Genomic DNA, 19575 nt, shown 5'->3' on the forward strand with positions numbered 1-19575 from the left:
TGAGAAAATGAAGTGGGGCGGCGAACCCTAAGCCCTTACTGCCATATGTGGACTAGCGCTAGTATACAATTATCTAATTGGAGCTATCACGTGGGATCCACAAGTGGGTCTTTAGCTAGTAGCGATTGAAGTCATCGACTAAGTCCTACATAAATCAAGACAGTACAACACAAAAAACATGCGGAAGATGTGAACAATTAACTTATACATTTCCGTTGATAAATACTTGGGGAGTTTATCCATTTGGGAGAAATAAAAACATCAACACCCGTTGCGTTCATGATGCTTGAGCAGTGGTCATTATTGCAGTTGACTTCCTCTTTGTTACCAACCTTCGAAGCAACGAGAATCGACAAATAAACACTATTGTTTGAGCAGCACTAATATCTACAAACTACTGACAGTACAATACCAAGCTACGCAGTGTACAAAAATGATATCGTTATATGAAACTCATGAGATGTCCTATTTTCCTAGTCTCATCTCTAAATGTACAGGAAAGGAGGGGACATATAAATGCACCGAAAACCAAGAGGACCAGCCCCGAAGAAATGAAGATCATAAAATGCGAACTGAACCAGAAAAAAAACACCCAATGATGAGAAGGAAGGTGTACAACACCCGAGGCCAGCGGATCATGTTGCGTATTTAGCTGAGGTGGACGTGGTGACCACCGAGAGCGCGTTTGCGGAAGCGCATGCTTGAGATGTGACGCGCCTTCTTAGTGGCAGAGACAACAAGCTCCTCGCTCTGACCAGCATTGCACTGGGTGCCAGTGGACATTTGCTGGGCGGCGGACCAGGTGCCAGAAGCACAACGCTGGAAGGAAGTGCCTCCAATGCAGTTCCACCGGCCCTCAGTACTGCAATTACCCGTCAGGGCACCGGAGCTCGAGCTTGAGTCAGATTCAGAGTCAGTTGTCACGGGAGCCGCGGCAGGGGTTGAGGCCGCGGGCTCGGATGCAGGCTCGGTGGCTGGATTTGATGAAACATTGTCTGGAACTGGGACTGCGGATGTCGGGGCGGCTTGGGCAGTGGTGGTCTCGGCCGGTGCAGCAGAGCCTGCGGCGGAGCCAGTGTCTGAGCTAGAGCTGCTGGAAGTCGAGGATCCATCACCAGAGCCGCCGAACTTAGCAGCACCGGTGCAAGCCTGGGAGCCATCCTTGGCGAGGTTGATGGATTGACCGGAATACTCAACGTAGTCACCAGGCTGGGGGAAGCGGATATCAACGCTTTCCTGGGTCATGCAGCCATTGATGTTTGCGACAAACATGGGAGGGAAGCTATCAGCGCGTCTCTGGAGTTCCTCGGGGGAGCGCTTGGAGGAGCCACCTGAAACAGTGATAGGGGCGCAGTTCATGTACATCTCGCGGTTGCCGATGCGGTTGAACCAGGTCCAGGCGAGGGTGTATTTGCCAGCGGAGATACCATCGGGAATGGTGAAGTTGTAAGTGTAAGGATCGATGACGTCGGGGCCGCCAGGCATGTTGCCGTCGACATTGGCAGGGCAGCCACCCTCGAAGGACTTGATGACTTTCCAAGACGAAGACTTGGAGGGTTGCAAGTCGGTGGTCAAACTGATCTGGCAGGAACCACCACCGTGGGTGGCGCTGCCGATGAAGGTGAGAGGGTAGGACTCGCCGATGGCGATGGTTGTCTCAGTGGCGGGGGGTTCAAAGGCGTTGTCGCGAAGCTTGCATGGGAAGTCACTGCCATCTGCCAACAGGGGCGAGTTGTTGAGAGTGTCCTTGCCAAAAGGGACGGGGCTGCTCATGATCATGTGGGCGTTGACCATAGAGGCGCCCATCAGGGCAGCGATGACTTTGGAGGTGAACATCTTGGATGATTGAACTTTTGGGGTTGCTTGATATCTGGAGATGATGTTGCAAATGGAATTGACTCGTGCCAGACGAATGCAATTCAGGTGTAAAAGGAGTGGACCTTGTGGTTGAATGTTAGAGACTTGAAGAGAAAAGTTGGGATGAGGGTGTCAAGAGTATATATATCGGCAAGTGTCTCATTGATAGATCTATTGCAGGCAACAGGTATAGATCCATGGATGTAACCATCTTTCAATAGATCATGAGCTCCCACAATAGATCAGACGTGTGTTGATCTGAGGCAACGATGAAACAATGGAAAAAGAGAGACAATACCTTTGTGTCAAAGTGAATCAAATGAACTGATTTAACTTGTCGGGTGTTATTTTCAATCTCTTTGTTGACGAACAATAGTGACTCTTTGTTTTATTTTGGTATCAAAGGCGAGCTTCAGAAAAGGAATGTATGATGTTCTGCCACAGGCAAAAATCAAGCAAAAAAAGGAAAGTGACACAGGTCTAGCCTGAACGTCGAAATAGAAGAATAGAAGAAGGGATTGTCTTGAAGAAGAAAAAAAGAAAAGCCATGCAACGCCGGCGTCAAGGATTATTATATATACAGATACAGGGGTACTCTCGGGCCCTTCAAGAATATCAAGAAAACGGAATCCCAGCCTCTGAATGGCCCGATTCTGTTTGCATGGCAATTAACTAGACACACACTTGGTGTGATCTCCGAAAGTCCAGAGAGATCTGCTTGGTCGATCGTCTACTCGGTATATCCACAAGACCTGGACAGTGGAGATGGGCCAAGGGAGAGAGGGGATGTTTCAGAACTTTTCCCGAGGTCAAGACGTTCAGACAGTGAAAAGCTGAAGACTAAGAGAGAAAAAAACATAAATTGACCAGTCGGAAGATGAGAACGCCACCCTCGCAGATACCCGCTGGCCTGGCGCCTGGAGAGGAGCCAACCACCGCACAGACTTTAAAGTATCAAGACTTTTCACCCCCTAGATTTGTCGCACCATAAACCGCTGGCTACTTGAACTACCTGTGGATTGGCTGTTATTATAGCCGCCCAGGTTATTTTCTCCGACTGCCAATTAAGAATATCGGTATGTTTCATTTTTTTTCACCGGAGTCCCCCGTACTCCGTACTACCGTAGTACTCAGCCCCTTATGACTGAGTGTTAGAAACAATATGACGCACTGAAACAGATCCAAGTGGACATCTCAGCCGCCGGCATTTATGTGTGTGTGGGGTAACTTTTCCCCTTTGCCGAACATTGAGAAAATGAGTTCAACCAGCCCTAGAGAGTGAACTGTGTTTATTAGACCGTGACATCTGCAAATGGAATGTATCAACTTTGATTTCCAAGACCATCTCGTCTAGAGGTGTCAACTTTCGACTAATTTTATATGTGTGGTTCAGGATCATCAGGGTTATACGCTGCTCCACAAATTGTACTTGGCGGATTCCAACTCCGCTACTCCGTACACACCACTTGAAAGCCACCAAGCCCATGTCTACTCTATAGCCCCCTAAAAGAAATACAATGTTGTATCCCTTAGCAAACGAGAACCACTGCAAGCCCTGTAATCTCGAACGGACCGCAATATTCGGCTGCCGGCCTAAAAAGTTGAAGGATAAAGATCTGCGTTTGTATCAAAAATAAGACTCAAGACTCAATAATCAATGCTCATATCTGGTGTCACTTGATTCATTGGTTTATTCTCTACCAAAACATATATGTATGTAGCATTTCCGGGGTTGATGTGGTCGTTTCGGCTCGACATGTGAACTAGATTATAAGTACGAGGTTATATATATTGACCTCGTATATTGCAAACAGCCACCATAAAAACTATCCTTGCAAGTTTTCTCCTGAACATTTGCAACTAAAAGGAGAGAACTTGCAATTGAACCTTTAGTCCATCATAATTAAATAATTGATCTACTACACTCCGCTCTTTTCCTGTGCATATCCATGGATGTAACTATTTCGATCTAAGCGCCCACAGTGGGTATATGCATCGAAATGGATGAGACCATGCAGTAAAGTTTGCACCACGCTTCGTATGACGACAATCTACATATCCTATAATAGATGCAATGGAGGTAAACACAGTAATTCAGTCTAATTTGCGAATAAACTTAGCAGGTACTCCACCAAACAGACAACCAGGTGCAATATCATTCGTGACTACAGCCCCTCCTGCGACAGTAGAACCCGCTCCGATATGTACACCATCTAAAATGGCTCCCCTCGCACTAATCTAGCAGTCCAACTCTATATTTATCGGACGAGCGAAGGATGTACCACTATCTCCTTTCCGGTCACTTGATGTAACCTGATGCGTACCCGTGCACACAAAAGGCCCAGGCCGAGGAGATTGTCAAAGAGCGAAACTCTACAGGTTTTTCCCGTAAGAATTGCATACAGAATCTTTTGGACAGAAGAGAACCCTCGAGAATAGTAAGGTCGTTGGAGTCGCTGAGCTTAAAGTTTGGAGCTTATATTCCTGAAGTTCTATGGATCTAGATGCTGAGAAGCTAGAGGTATTTGTCAATTCGTCTGCGACTATAGTAGGAATCTAGCAGACAAACTTCATTCCACTAATCGTCCTCTTGTATTCGTCGCACCAAGTTTTCTTAAGCTCCGATATCATCGACGGGCTTTTTACTAGGGATGACATAGTGAGCAGAGTCGCATATCAGGTCTAAGGCATGGCTTATAGGCGTGAGCTGCGCTGGCAAACCACATGATCAGTTTGCTCAGTTTGCAAGAAGGTACATATTGAGTAACTAAAACTAGTATGGACATGGACTTTTTGCAAGCCTTGGGTTTCCATAGTGTGTACTATCAACTCTTTTTATTCAAGGCCTTAAATGTACATTTGCCGAAGCAATGATTTTCTGTCGCTTGTTGCGGTTGATAAATTGCCTGCTCATAGGAAGGACGTGACACACATATGTCACATTAACCAAGTTGTTCGTGGGCGCCAAAGCAGAGTCGACAGCCCTGCATGTGAGCTGCGAATATGCCCGATGATACCGCCATGGCTTCTAGCTCACTGAAACAAGTCAAGTGAAACCTTCTTTGACCTCATATGAGGTCCTGGCTTCCCCTGTCGACAGTAATCTGTGGATAATGTCACATACTGGGCCAGGGACCACCATTTCCCCACTGTGGTAAATCGTACGATAGACAAAAAGTCCTAGATACTCTCTCAAGAAGAAAAGATGTATCTGTAGACCTAGTGCGATTGATGCCTACTTGAGGTTTCATCACGCACCCCTGGTCATGAAGACAAGGGCGTTTCATGTTGTCCGGTTCGCACGGGCCAGGCATACCCATGAATGAATCCAATCATAGGATCCCGGACATCAAAAAAGATCAGGAAGATCACTGTTCTCCTCATTTCTTGCCCTTCTTCTTCCCCTTCTCTGCGCCCGCAGCCTCCTCCTTCTCCTTAGTAAACCCACCCTTGACTAAAGCATCCCGACCAACATCATTAATGATCCGGAACCGGGCCGGCCCAAGCTGAATCCCCCCATACCATCGCGTAACAACAACCACAACATTCCACACATCCATCAACTGCATAACATGCAACAGTCGGCCCCCAGCAGCTGTCTCCCCATCATCGTCATAATCCTGAACAACAGTCTCCCCTCCCTCCCCATCACCCTTTCCCTGCCGAATGCGCCAGGCACTAATATTATGCGTTGCAGCCGCAACCTTCCGATCCGTAGCCGTAAGATGATCAATAAAAGCCTGCGCCTGCGCAAGACAAGTAACGCGCGCAACACGGCCCACAAATACCGATTTCTTCTCACTAACAACATCCGAGAGAATCCATTCAGGCGGGGCATCGATGCCAAATGCGTCGCGTAGGGACAGGGCTTCAAAGGCGTCTGTCGCGTCGACAGTCTGTGTCTGAGACGAGTCCCCGCCATCGTCCTGCCCGATACTCAATTCCGGGAATACATCGACAACTTCACTGATCACATCGAATAGACACACGGCGCCGGCCTGCCAGGTCCGTTGTATGATATCCTCTAATACATCGACGGCGATCTTGCCTTCCCCGCGTGCGGCGGTCGATGCTGTTCCCAGTACGGCGGGGCGGGAGTCTGGGTATGAGGCTTCGAAGCCAAGGATGAAGGATAGGTGGTGTTGTTCTGGGATTTGGAGGGTTACCACTGTGGTATGGGTGTTGGAGAGCGCGGGACCTAGGTCGAGGGTGTTGGTTGTCGCGTTTGCGGGGGTTGTGCGGGTTACGGTTATTGTGTCGGGTTCGTAGATGGCGTTTACCGCTTCGATTTCCTCGGCTAGGTCTTGGTTCTCGGGAATTAGAGACATTGTGTTGGTTGGAGAGCTTGGAGCTCGTGCGGGGTGAGGGTTTGATTATTTGTGAGAGTTGACTCCATAGTTTATTCAGGTATCAAGGCATTCAGGCATCAATTTTGGTGTGGACTGAAAATTTTGACAACGGGTTTTAGAATGGGTATAAAGCAGTTTATATATTCAAATAATAATATCGACTTTCTTTGGTATGTATTTGTGATGCAAGTTGAGGTTCAGAACAATATGTATCCTTTTTTAGTAGGTTGGATCAAGCTCCAGGACGTTTGTTTCTCTTCATTTGGGAGCTTGAGTGTACATCAATCTTCCTTGTTCGTCAACATAAAGGAGATTGCTTTTGACAAGGCTCACAGCCCTCGCACGTCATTTTACCTTCTAATGTCTAGGACCGACGACAAATAGGCCTCGTCCTCACAAGGCTCAACATCTTCAGACTAGATGTCAGTGTTGACCGAACCTCAATCATTGGGTTCAAATCCCATAGGTTGGCAGAAATATCAGCTAATCTGCTGATGGCATCGACTAGTTCTTTTTCCGATATTGACATGGACCAGTGGGACAAGTCTCCTGGAAACAAGATGAAGGATCGCAGTAGATTGTGGGTTTCTGGTCATTGCGGCGACATTGAACGGCAACGTCAGAATGGCGACGATCATATCGATACTGCGATCAAGGTCCATCAGTCTAGGGAATGGATGTATAGTTATTTGCGCCAAGTCGATTCAGACGGAACCAGAGCCTTGAATTCCTCGGAAAGCCGCTAGGAACGCCACCAATCAGGTCTTTTTCGTCGTCATTCGGTAATTAGGACTATAACTGATTGTCACACAGTGTCAGACAAATACGGATGAACCGATATAGTTTGAAACGCTCAGATCACATCCGAAGATTTTCCCTGCATTGGTGTCATTTTTGTAGATTTCTCCGAATCGAAGGTCCAAAGATTGTCGAGAGATCGACTTGCCACATGTGGAGATCGTCACGCGTGTCGTCCACCTGATTGGGTGCCTGGCTGCCTTGCCTCACTGCCTGATCCGCCTTCATCTCTTCCCCAGATCTCCATCCTGTATCTCCATCTTTCTCCCCATATCATTTGATTTTTGTATTTTCACACTATCTTTTTATGTTCTAGGCCTAGCACGGTTAAATCTGTTTGCTTCAGGGCTGTGTCCCTGGTGATCTTCCGTCTTACATACCAACGCAGATCCCCACTGCCTATCACAACGCTAGCGCCCATCAGCCACCGACCGCTGTCATACATACCCCATCGTTCGTTCCGTTAATTCTAGTTTCTCCAACTACACCACACTCTCACTTTAAGTCAATACTTCATCATGTTAGGAGAGGGCCGAGAGGAGGCCGCTAGGCTATATGTCCCCCCATTGCTTGATGATGACGAACGTCTTAACGATCCCGACGCTTCCGAAGATTTACCGCCGCCTGATGTTGAGGCAGGCAGCGCGCTTCCCGTCTGGCTGCGCGAGTCATCAAAGTCATTTCGCTGGGGATGGGTACCGCTACCTCTCCGAAAGGTCGGTCGCGCGACCGCCAATTGGGTTAAGGGTCCCGATCCGCCGCATATGCTTTTGTTGAAGCCGCTGTTTCCGCGAGTTCAAGAGCTTCCAGTCCAATATTTTGACCATCTATTTCCCAAGCGCAAATTTAAGACAGTACTCTTATTGCTGCTCTATATATCTTGGTTCTTGCCTTGGTTCTTGGTTTTATTACACTCACGCTCTTCCGGTTACATCGAAGGATATGGCCAGCCTCAGACGCTGTCCTGCTCAACGAACTTCTGGTACGTACTGAATCGGAACCATGTCTAGGTACAAATTTCGCTAATTTACAATTCGCTCTAGGGAATTTGAAAATGGATGTGGTATTAACGGAAATGACTGCCGTCCATTTTCTTCTTCAACTATCCCCTTTCGGTGTCCTGCGAATTGCCGTGATACCAAATTATTAGAGCCCCACGTTGTGGGAAATCATACATACAACTACCAAGGCCTAGTCATTGGTGGACCTAAGCCAGATTCCTCTGACCCGGCACTTTACCGTGCGGATAGCTTTATCTGCCAGGCAGCAATCCATGTCGGTGCAATCTCGAACGATGGCGGCTGCGGTGTTGTTAAACTTGAGGGCGCAGCTCACTCTTTCCCATCAGTCAAGCAATATGGAATTCTCTCTGCCGGCTTCCCATCGACTTTCCCGAAGGCTTTCAGCTTCGTCCAGCTATCCTCGCCGCAAGCCAGCTGCCCACCAGATCCACGCTGGACACTCCTTGGAATCACCGCTGCTGCCGTTGGTCTCCTGTGGCTCTTTTGTACATCACCACCTGTACTCTTTTTCAGTACATTCTTCATGGTGTTCTGTCATACAGGACTTGTTGGAGACCCGCCCTCGTATCCTCTCTTGACCGACCTCGTCTCCAGTCTTTTATCACGACTACTGCCTGCATCGTTTGTCGTTTACGTTCTCTACAAGTTCTGTGCAGCGCCGCTTTTGGCGCCACTGTCCTCGCCTATCTACCAGCTTTCAAAGTTGTTCCTTTTCCTACCTCCGCTTTTTATTGGAGCCTTGAACAACTATACCTTTGCGCGCTTGATTCCCTTGCAGCGTTTGACACCGATGGACATTCAGAAACAACCCGGGGCAAAGGTGGCATTGGCCTTTGTCATCCCCATTGTGATTTCGGTTATCTTAAGCCAGGCGTGGCAAATTCGCCAGGCAGGTTTGCTCCCACGGTATTTGAAAATATACTGTACCATGGGGCTCATCATCTTGGTATTGCTTCCCCTCCCTGGTCTTCGTCTTCGAATTCATCATTATATCCTCGCCATCCTCCTCATGCCGGGCACCGCCTTCCCCACTCGGCCGTCGCTTATCTACCAGGGTCTACTTCTGGGTCTATTCATTAATGGAGTTGCGCGGTGGGGCTTCGCCTCGATCATCGAGACACCGGCAGCTCTAGGAGAGCAAGCACCGCTCGGGGATGGAATCCATGGCTGGTGGGGTGCTACCTATCCAAATATCACGACCGCATCCGTGAATATCTCGCTCCCAGAGCCGGGATCGAAACACACTTATCGCGGAAATGGCAATATCACCTTCTCTCTGTGGGAACACGAGCGTATGGCAGATCTAGCGGTAGACGGTGTATCGGTTCTTCTCAACGACGTAGAGCGCTGGCGCGGTTACCTCGATGAAGATAAGAACGGAGAATTCACCTGGCATCGCCATGGTCATGATGGCCTGGAATTACAGACAAACCCCCGTCTGGTCAATCGTGATTTGGACACTAACATTGATACCAAATCGGTTTCTGATAGTGACTCTGATGATAAACCCGAAGATCTATTTTTCCGATTCGCATTTTTGAGAGGCTCCGAGGCTGGCGTCTACAGCCCGACAGGAGTCTGGCTGAGCGATGGCATGTGGTGGCCCCCGGCGCCTCCGAAGAAATAGACGTGCTTTCTTTCTGCATTGATCATTGAGGTTGGTTGCGCGTTTATACCACACCACATGGAAAGATAGATTATACACTTATGGTTCATGTGTGCTGGACGCGCTGTGCCCATTTGAGTAATAGAACAGGCACGGCGTTGGACCATCATGATTGATTATATTAAATGAAGATAGTGGACATATTTTACTTGAAGATAGGTGCCATGAAAGGCTTGAATAGAGTTTATAAGTCGCTGTGCCAGCAATGTTGTATGTTCTTTACTGATCTGGATCGATCCACGAATCAGATACGGCCAATATGAAGATCGAGCCTAAAACGCGAGCACTTTCGCCACGCGATCGAGATCGAGATCGAACATGAATCAGCCAGTAAGCCAAGATCCCAGCTCTGTGAATCGTCAATCGTTTGTTAACATCGAGGCAGCTTAATGGCACTAAACCGATTCTGTGATATAGTGATGTCATACCCTGTGTCTGCCCAGGTGTACTTTACACCAGAGTTGTGGCAATTTGAAAGACTTATCGCCTATGTTTCGAAATTTCTAACATACTATGAGAATGCATTCAAGGCAATATGGCAAACCTCAATTTTCCAGATGACGGACCAGATTTCCTGACTGACGATACACTCCATGAAGCCTATGAGCTCGAGATTCAATCAGAGGAGGGTAAGAAAGTTCGATTTGGAGAACTCGTAGCAGGGAAAGGGGATTCGATAACAACGATTGTCATTTTTAGTGAGTCTTACTCTTACAGCCAAAGTCAAGGATCATCTGGCTAACTCAATCCTAGTACGTCACTTCTTCTGCGTCTACGACCAAGACTACGTCCGAACCGTAGCCGCACAAATGACCAAATCATTACTCGATACAGTACCTGCCAGTGCCAGACCAGCTCAGGTCATACTTCTCGGCTGTGGCGATCATAGCCTTATAGGGTCCTATATGGAAGAGACATCGGACGAATTCCCAATCTACACTGATCCATCAGGGAGGATATATCAGAAACTACAGATGAAAAGGGCAACGAGTGGATTCACAGAGCCGCCACCATATACGGACTATACTTTCCCCACTGCTCTTGTGGAAGGGTTGAAGCAGATATGGAAACGTGGATGGGCGGGTCTTCGTGGGGGGAGTGTGGTTCAACAAGGTGGTGAGTGGATATTTCAACGGGGAAAACTACGATATGCACATCGCATGGAAGGAGCACATGATCATCTTACTGCAGAGCGATTGATGGAGATTTTGAATGTGACACACGATAAAAGTGATGATTTATCATCAACCAGAGAGGAAACATATTTTGAGAGCCGAGCGCAAGGCACCGAATATATATATATCAGACCTTAGTATTTTTAAAGTTCTATTTAGCATTCGATATATCTGTACGGAGTACGGAGTATACTATCAACATGATGCATAGTATCTCCAGGGCTGTGCTTGTTTCAGATTTCGTATTTGAGCAAAAATTTTGCCACGTGATCGTAATGACGCTAGGCAACCGAGAGCCAGAATTTGAGGCTCCAAACGTTCATTTGTACTTCATTTTTTTTAGCCATTTTAATATAATATACTCGATATCCTGAAACCATGGAGCCCGAAGAATCCGATGAGGGACGTGAAGTGCGAAGCGCGCTGGTCCGACGTGCAGTAGGTGCTCCACCGCATAAATTGCAAGCCTAAAAAAAAGAAAAAGAATTCTGAATTGACCAATGAAATATTAATTATGCATATAGTGTGATCAATGTCGTCTAAGAAAGGTATGTAGCTTCATCTGCAGCCACTGGCATGTCACTCAATCTCATGGTGTCACAGATCCGATGCGATAAGCGCACTCCGTGCTCCAACTGTCGTAGTTCTAGTATTGCATGCACATCTACTGGCGAAGGCCAGAAGCCATCAGAGCCCCGGCGCCGGGTTTTAATTTCAAATCAATAGTATGACCATTTCCTTCTATTATAGGACACCATTTAACTCGACCACAGTGAGAAAAAGATCGATTTGATCGAGGAACGCTTGGCAAGCATCGAAAGCAATCTTCAACAGGTAGCCAAAAATACATCCCATCTACAAGGATTCACAGCACCGACCCCTCGTGGATCTCATTTCGCACCTTCGCCTCAGAGGTCAAATCCTGCGCCGTCATTCACTACGCAGACCCCTCCAAAACCGAAAGGCCCGTTGTATCGAGCGAATCCTACTCTCGAGCAGCACGATTCCAGCTCTGGCTTTGAGGGCAGCTCATCGCTGGCTGCTCATGGGGCCTACGCGAGCGCGTTCCTTGAATCTGCTGTGTCCACAAGCTCACAGCAGGTTTTATCCAGTCCAAAGATCAACGCAGCTCTCTCATCGCTGAAGCAGCTTGTCGGGATCCAGAACCAGCGACGAGGAACCGACTCCCTGGAGAGTCAACCTACTAAGAATGCGAGGTTAGGTGTGAGACGCGACATTCGTGATTTGGAAATGCCGCCTCTGCCATTAGTACTAGACCTGCTGAGAAAGGTTCAAGGTACCGTTCATTCCAAAGAGATGTCTCCGGCTTCCTATTCTTACTCATGCAGAATCACCCCCGTCCTGCTTCGGTGGCTATGTCCCATTCCTGAGCGTGAAATATTTCATCGAAAAATGCCGTGAAGTTTACTTCTGCATAGATGATTACTCCGAGGCGTCATTTGTTGTGACGAACTTCTGCCTCTACGGCGTTTTCTACGAATACAGTGGCGTGGAAAAGGATGCATCTGTGCGGGAACAGTACGAGTACTACATTGAGATGTCTCGTGACAACCTAGAGACAGCGCTTGCAAATTTGAACATCCTGATGCCTGCAAGCCATGAATCCATCATGGCGTTAACTGTCGGAGTTAGTCCCCCATTTCCAGTCTTCCTTCTGGATATACCACGGCGTGGCTCCTTACTTACAAACAAAGGCTATGCATGCACTCGAGATTTCCAAACCATCGGTTGGCTGGACGCTGGCATCAACAGCCATGAATATGTGCCAAACACTCGGGTATCATCGCTTTATATCAATGGAGCACGACTCGGAACTAGTCCAACGCCGAAAACAGGTTCTATTCTGGTCAGTTTACACACTTCTGAATATGATGTCCCTGCGCCTAGGACGTGCCTCGCCCATTCAAATCTATGATATCAGTCTACCAAAACCCAACCCAGAAAACGCAGATATTCCTTATCCATGGGCAGCCGTCTGCATGTGGTGGACTAAATCCGCAATTATTCAAGGTGAGGTTTACAAATATTTGTATAGCCCAGCGGCCCTGCAAAAGCCAGAAAGTGAACGAGTCACAAATGCACATAGGTTAGCTGCTGAGATGAAGTCGACGGTTATGGAGCCGTTCGAGGTATGCTTTGTCATTTTTGTTCGGCTGAGTCCATTTGCTAACGTGATACTTGTAGGAATACATGTCGTCCGAACTCAATATATCCGAGGTCGATCGCATGTACCTCGCAACTGACAAGGTCAGCCGGCTTTCCGTCATGACCTTGATCTATCGAGCAATTCCAGCATCAACAGACTCAGGCACCATTGCCCCCTTCATACCCGAATGCATTGAGACAGCCCGGGAAGCCTTGGAAGTCCACCGACAGTGCCTTGCAACAATTAAAGAGACAGACGCTTTCATGAAAATATCCTACATGCACTGGTAAGTATCTCGAATGAGCACAAGGACAGCTCCTGCTTGGTGCAACGACCATGCAAAATCAGATCAACAAGTTCTGACAAAATAAATATAGGGGCGTCCTCTTATCCCCCTTCGTCCCCTTCATCGTAATATTCTGCAACATAATAACAACTTCCAACGGCGACGACCTGTCCCTACTCGAAGAGTTCATCGCCTCCCTCCAACCGCTATGCGCCTTCTCCCAATCCATCGACCGACTGCACACCCTGTGCTCAGTGCTAGGCACCGTCGCCCGCCTGTACTTTGAAGCCAACACCCGGACCCAAACAGCCGAAGACCAAGACCAAAACCTCATTGAGGTCGGTCAGGAATTCGATGTTTATCTCAGTGCGCTTGGACTGGCTCCTACAAACCCTATGAATCCTGCGAACAGTGGTAATTTCCAGATGGGCAACTCACAGGGATATTTCCAGGCAGATAATCCTGCTATGCATCTTAGCCCGGCGGAATTGTCACAGCACGTGGGTGGGTTCCCCGCGCAAAGCGATCCATCTCAAGTGCAGGGACAGGGCTTTGGGACTGCAGCGCAATTGGGGAATTGGTTCTGGGGGAACCAGTACATGATGGGACTTTTGGAGGAGGATTTGTCGCAGTTTAATCCGGGATTGTAATGGGACTAGCGGGTGATCATAGGCTATAACCTCCCCACTATTCGACTTATTTATTCCAATATACCGAGCTGGTATGATTGTTAATATGAATCTCAACTTCTACTCGCTGAAGTGTAAGCTACTATGTACATATCGCTCTTTCACTCTAGCAAAACCTTACATCCCTCCGCACTCATCACCACAATTGTTAAAGCCTGCCTCTCCTCGCCAGGTGGAACACTAGGTATCTCAGGTGGTAATCTGAACTCTGAGAATGTTTGGATGATTCGTATAATTGCACATGAAGCTTCTGTCAAAGTGTGGATTCCTCTGTTTCAGTAAAGTGCTATCAGGACTACCTATTTTTGATAGTCCGTGGTGGATAGCACCGGGCCGGCCCTCTAGCCCACAAGCTTAGGGACCCACTTGTAGTATTCCACTCATTTGTATCTTACATAGATATCTTGGGAATCTAATGTAGCCTTGCTCTTGGCAAGCAGACTTACGTACCACTAGGAACAGCTGTATTGCCGCCAAAGCTGGGTGCTGAAACCGAGCAACCATTAGATTTGCGTCAGTGATCTGCTGTCATATATTGCTTTTATTTTATTGGTTTCATGTTGCCGTTTGCTCCAATGATTCAGCGGCATCTTCGGCTTATCTAAAATCAGACTGGCGTCGCTAATGCATATGTTCAAGGGGAGACACAGGATATGATGACCTTATATTGAGTACCTTATCGCCATGATTATTTTACGTTCCCTTGATTAGAGCTTTTACTTCCAATATTATGGACCCGTTCTCCATTATAGTTGGGACTGTCGGCCTGGCAGACGTCTCCGTCCGTGTCATCCGTTATCTCAGCTCTCTTAAAAGTGCAACCTCCAAAATCCGAGATGAAATCACCATCTTGGGGCAAGAAATCGAAGCGCTAGTTGCTGTAAATGGGTCAGTTGAGGATTTCTGGCATTCGAGACATGATCTGGATGGCTTGGACACGCCGGCCAACGATAGATTTCATGCTGGTAATGTCTGGAAATGCTTGGGATCGCTCTTGCAGCAAAGCAAGAGAATCATTGAGCAGCTCGAAGTATTGCTCAAAGAGGTTATCGGCAAGAAAAACACCCTCGCAGTGGGAAAGCTCGACGGTCTTAGAAAGACGTTCCGGAGAAAAGATCGAGACGGCGAATATATGCAAATACGTCAGCGTCTCGCCAATAACCAAGCCGGTATCCAGATGGTATTGAGTGCACTTAACCTGTGTGTCCAAGAAATTGTTCGTGGTATATGTATACGGAAAAAAGCGCTGACCCAATGCACAGCTCCTACACGCTCAAATCGCAATCAGCAACGGATTGTATTGTGGACACCCTGCCAGAGAACCGAAGGTGAGTTATGTCAAGAAACCATGAATGTAGTATAAAAGCTCACTTCTGTAAGTTCCACGATTCTTTCGTTTCTGCGGACGCGGTAGCATCCCTCATCAGGTTTAACAGGCATTTCGAAATGCCTCAAACCGTCAGTAGTTATTATACCGGTCGACAGAAGCAATTGGATGAGCTTAAATCCACGCTCGACCTCGTCAATTCTGGAGAACCCCAAAGCCACCAAAAGCGCTTTGTCATCTATGGGCTTGGGGGGTCTGGGAAAACTCAATTCTGTTGCAAATTTGCCCAAGACAATAGGGAACAGTGAGTTTAGCTCTTGAAAGTGTATAGAATAACTCTAGATCTAACGATGTTATCTAGTTTCTGGGGTGTCTTTTGGATCGACGGCAGTTCTTACGAGAACGCGAAACACTCCTTCGCAGGAATTGCTAAAGTCGGTGGCATCGAGCCAAACGAAAAAGCGGCAAAAAACTGGCTTTCTAGCTTACAACAACCTTGGCTACTTCTAATCGACAATGCCGATGATCCCGAAGTCGATGTGATACGCTACTTTCCGGGAGGCGAAAGAGGTGTGGTTCTCATCACCACTCGAAACCCTGCAAACAAGGGATATGGAACGGATGGTTCCCGCTTCTTCCATTTTGATAAGCTAGAAACCGAAGAAGCCAGTGACCTCCTTTTGTCGGCTGCCGCTTTCCCGCGTCCTTGGGGAGCACAGACAAGATCATACGCCAATCGAGCAGCCCAAATCTTAGGATGTTTGCCTCTCGCGCTCATCCATGCCGGAAAAGCCATCTTGGAAAATCTGTGTTCTCTAAGTGACTATCCCGAATACTACGAACGAACGTGGAATAAAATCCGCCGTTCCCGAATTCGAAGCCCCTTCCATGGCCATGAGGATAAGTATGCGTTGAATATGAGTGTGTATTCTTCGTATGAGATGATATATCTTGGTCTTGAAAGCAAAGCCAACGACCAGGCCCGAGACGCGCTTGAACTGTTGAAGACCTTTTCATTTTTCTACTGGGAGAACATCGAGTTTGATCTCCTGGTAAATGCAGCATCGAACCCTCGCCGAGAACGAGAAGACGCAAGAGCCAAACAACGCATGGCAAAGACAGTAGTGGTCCATCCAAGACCCAAGACGTGGGCAAAAACATTTTATGACTGGGCCGCTTCAGTAATAGAACCGCTTACGAGACCAAGTATCATTCTGCCCGCTGTCCTGCGTGATGAGGATGACGACCCATTTGACGAAGATCGACTACGTAGCGCGCTGTCTCTTCTGGTCCGCCTTGGCATGCTAACACTTCATGATGACAATAATAGTTATTGGATGCATCCATTGGTCCATACCTGGGTGCGACAGAGACCCGAGACCAGCACGGCAGAGCAAGCCGTTTGGTGTCAAGCAGCAGTCACCATATTGGCACAATCAATCTTCTTCCAAGCTCCACGCGCATATACGGCGCAGGATGAGAAGTCAAAGAGACAGATTTATCCGCATGTGGAAAATGTGCGAAAGTTGCAGGCAGATATCAAGAGGCGTTTTGAAGAAAACCAGAGGGCTCCTCATTGGCCTTGGCCTTTGAGCCTCTTAACGCCTCAGTCAGGCTTTGGGAGATTACAGGCAACTGAATATGCCAAATTCAGTTTGGTTTACCTTCATTGCGGGTACTGGACCAAGGCCGAAGAGCTTCAGCTTCAAGTAAAGGACTATTTATTTGCAAAGCTACGCCCGGAGTCGGAATACAGCATTGCTATTGCTTTCTTACTATCCAAGAACTATGTTTGGCAGAAACGGAATGATGAAGCGAGAGTACTACAATATCAAGTTTTGGAGTCTGCCAAAAAGCTATATGGCCCAAACCACCCTACAACTTTACAGATCATGGATACCCTTGGTGCCACATGTCTCTTAGGTAGTAGGTACCGAGAGGCCTATCGGCTGCATGAAGAAGTTATTGAAAGTCTATCGAAGCTGGAGGGCTTCGGCCCAGATCACGAAGATACATGGACCGCGCTGGATAATCTTTCCAAGGTCAAGCTTCGCTATTTCGAACACGAAGCGGCGGTTGACCTGCAACGACAAGCATATGAGGGGCTGCAAAAGGCCTTGGGTCCTACTCACGAGAAAAGCTTAGAGGCCAAAGACAATCTTGCGGCCATCTACGGGTTTATGGGTGAGGAGTATCTTCCACATGCCCTTCAAATGAGTGAGGAGGTTACGCAAATCCGAATAAAAACACTAGGACGCGAGCACCCTTTTACACTCAAATCCAAGTTGACTCTCGCAAAGATCAAGACCGCCATGAACCAGTTTGAGGAGGCCGAAGAAATCTTTCTGGAAGGGTTGCCCGTTGCTGAAAGAAACCTGGGTGAAAATCACCTGGGAACTATCACAGCTCGCACCTGGCTTGGACATCTGTACTGGCGCCAAGAGCGGTATTTAGAGGCGCAGGCCATCTGGGAAGATATAATTACAAAGCAAAAGTTTGAGCAAACAAAGCGTGCAGATGGCGGACATGGGGATCGTGGTAAGTAGCTATCCTTCCAAGGTTGTTATATTTCAATGATTGGTTACTATTTATTATTCTGTAAAACGATCCTTACTAATAACAGTCTTTCACATCTAGTTCAAGCAATGTGGTTCTTAGTCCACTGCTATGAGGACCAAGGGAAAATCAAAGATGCCTTGAATATGTGTGAGGATGTAATCCAAATTGTTAGCAACTTTGGCGGAGAAGGACTAGGGCAGCAGCACAAACTCTGGCAATCTCTGAAGGAAAAGAAGCAGGAGCTGCTGAACCTTAAGGAGCAGGGTCAAAATAACGGTCTTGTGGATAGAGGTGTCTCATCCAGCCACTCGTCGGCAGGTTCTTCAAAAACACGACCCAAGAAAGTGGTTAAAGACTTTACTTTCTAATACTTTAGGAAAGGCTTTGGGCTTTGGTGATATGTACTTTTTGAAGGTCTAATCTAATTTGAACTATCAAATGTATATAGCGAATATTGATGACAATGGGTCTTCACTGGTACCCACTCTCTTCTCCATCTCTAAGGATTATAATTGCTGTGGCAATAGATCCCGCACCCCCTTCTCAAGCAGCATATTCGCGACGGAGACACCGAGTTTCTCTGCTTCCTCATCACACTGGACAGTACCCACATCTTCAGCAGAAATCTCCGATAAACCTTCTATGTGGATGACCGTAGCTCGCAGGCGCAGGGTGCCGCTATCAGAGCCTTGTTCCAGGGGCTCAAAAGAAGACGAAACGCCAATTGAGGACGAACATCCTCCTTGAAGACTTCGAAGCATCGACCTCTCGGCCATGCCGCGCCATCTCGATGGCTTATGGTCGACATGTTGGACAAGCTGTAGGATATCTTGACGGTCTGTATTTGTGCTAACCTCAATACCAAGTGCGCCTTGTCCAACTGCATAAGGGAATATAGTAGGTTCAAGTCGTTGTGTGATTCGATGATCGAGTCCTAGGCGTAATAGTCCAGCGGATGCCAAGAGAATGCACGAAAATGGCGAAGAAGGTGCGTCAAGCTTAGCAAGGCGGGTATCTCTGTACATAGTACATTAGATCAAAATTGAATGTATAGGTAATAGGAAAAAGGGAATAAATAAATGCTTACATGTTGCCGCGACATTCTACTATCTCCAGATGAGGCCAATTTCGCCGAACTAGAGCTCTTCGCCTCGAAGAGCTCGATCCAACTACAGAGCCGGGTGGCAATTGATCGATAGATTTGAAAACAGAGCCGGACTTCATTACGACGGCATCGGAACAGTCCTCACGCTCAGGAATAGCCCCAAGGAGACAGTTCGGCGGCAGTGTTGTTGGCATATCCTTCAAACAGTGGACAAGAAATTGGACCTTGCCAGCCACCAATTCCTTTTCAAGGCCATTTGTCCATAGGCTTTTGCCAACGTCTGATCCGCCCGTCTGTTTAGAGAGGACTGCAAAGGGTGATTGCTTATCTGCATCGCCCGCGACACTGGAGGTGACGATTTCAAAGGTCGGGGAGGGGTCGAGTGTTTGGCTCAGTTCGGATATGATCGACCGAGCTTGAGTGAGTGCGAGCTCCGACTTACGGCAGCCAATGAGGACTTTAGAAGAATTATGAGACGACATTTCTTCTATCTCAGGCTTAAGACTGTTTTGGGATAAAGCTGATGCAAAATAGATGTTGCTCCAAGTCAATTAGGACAATCTGTTTTCTAATAT

The 19575-nt window shown here is 47.6% G+C and overlaps 6 protein-coding genes across 6 annotated transcripts; 3 read left to right on the forward strand and 3 right to left on the reverse strand.

Moving 5' to 3' along the window:
- Nucleotides 1-648: 648 nt before the first annotated feature.
- PGRI_056160 (lytic polysaccharide monooxygenase AA11 family protein) lies at nucleotides 649-1836 on the reverse strand (the record flags this gene model as incomplete). Its single annotated transcript, XM_040793329.1, has 1 exon — nucleotides 649-1836. One exon carries the CDS (start codon nucleotides 1834-1836, stop codon nucleotides 649-651), a length of 1188 nt encoding a protein of 395 aa, XP_040648184.1.
- A 3401-nt stretch (nucleotides 1837-5237) lies between these two features.
- On the reverse strand, nucleotides 5238-6185 carry PGRI_056170 (IMPACT family protein; the record flags this gene model as incomplete). The annotated part of the gene is made up of 1 exon (XM_040793330.1): nucleotides 5238-6185. The coding sequence occupies one exon, from the start codon at nucleotides 6183-6185 to the stop codon at nucleotides 5238-5240; it is 948 nt and encodes a 315-aa protein (XP_040648185.1).
- Nucleotides 6186-7522: 1337 nt separating this feature from the next.
- Nucleotides 7523-9653, forward strand: PGRI_056180 (LCCL domain-containing protein; the record flags this gene model as incomplete). Its single annotated transcript, XM_040793331.1, has 2 exons — nucleotides 7523-7986; nucleotides 8048-9653. 2 exons carry the CDS (start codon nucleotides 7523-7525, stop codon nucleotides 9651-9653), a joined length of 2070 nt encoding a protein of 689 aa, XP_040648186.1.
- A 574-nt stretch (nucleotides 9654-10227) lies between these two features.
- Nucleotides 10228-13970, forward strand: PGRI_056190 (uncharacterized protein; the record flags this gene model as incomplete). The annotated part of the gene is made up of 8 exons (XM_040793332.1): nucleotides 10228-10390; nucleotides 10446-10808; nucleotides 11436-11592; nucleotides 11641-12164; nucleotides 12217-12665; nucleotides 12724-13017; nucleotides 13073-13320; nucleotides 13412-13970. The coding sequence occupies 8 exons, from the start codon at nucleotides 10228-10230 to the stop codon at nucleotides 13968-13970; spliced, it is 2757 nt and encodes a 918-aa protein (XP_040648187.1).
- Nucleotides 13971-14739: 769 nt separating this feature from the next.
- Nucleotides 14740-18263, forward strand: PGRI_056200 (Tetratricopeptide-like helical; the record flags this gene model as incomplete). Its single annotated transcript, XM_040793333.1, has 5 exons — nucleotides 14740-15209; nucleotides 15272-15337; nucleotides 15446-15640; nucleotides 15698-17874; nucleotides 17974-18263. 5 exons carry the CDS (start codon nucleotides 14740-14742, stop codon nucleotides 18261-18263), a joined length of 3198 nt encoding a protein of 1065 aa, XP_040648188.1.
- A 138-nt stretch (nucleotides 18264-18401) lies between these two features.
- On the reverse strand, nucleotides 18402-19482 carry PGRI_056210 (Tetrapyrrole biosynthesis, hydroxymethylbilane synthase; the record flags this gene model as incomplete). The annotated part of the gene is made up of 2 exons (XM_040793334.1): nucleotides 18402-18912; nucleotides 18983-19482. 2 exons carry the CDS (start codon nucleotides 19480-19482, stop codon nucleotides 18402-18404), a joined length of 1011 nt encoding a protein of 336 aa, XP_040648189.1.
- Between the last annotated feature and the right edge of the window lie 93 nt (nucleotides 19483-19575).

This window comes from Penicillium griseofulvum (genome assembly GCF_001561935.1).
Source record: "Penicillium griseofulvum strain PG3 chromosome Unknown contig_95, whole genome shotgun sequence".
Taxonomy (NCBI): domain Eukaryota; kingdom Fungi; phylum Ascomycota; class Eurotiomycetes; order Eurotiales; family Aspergillaceae; genus Penicillium; species Penicillium griseofulvum.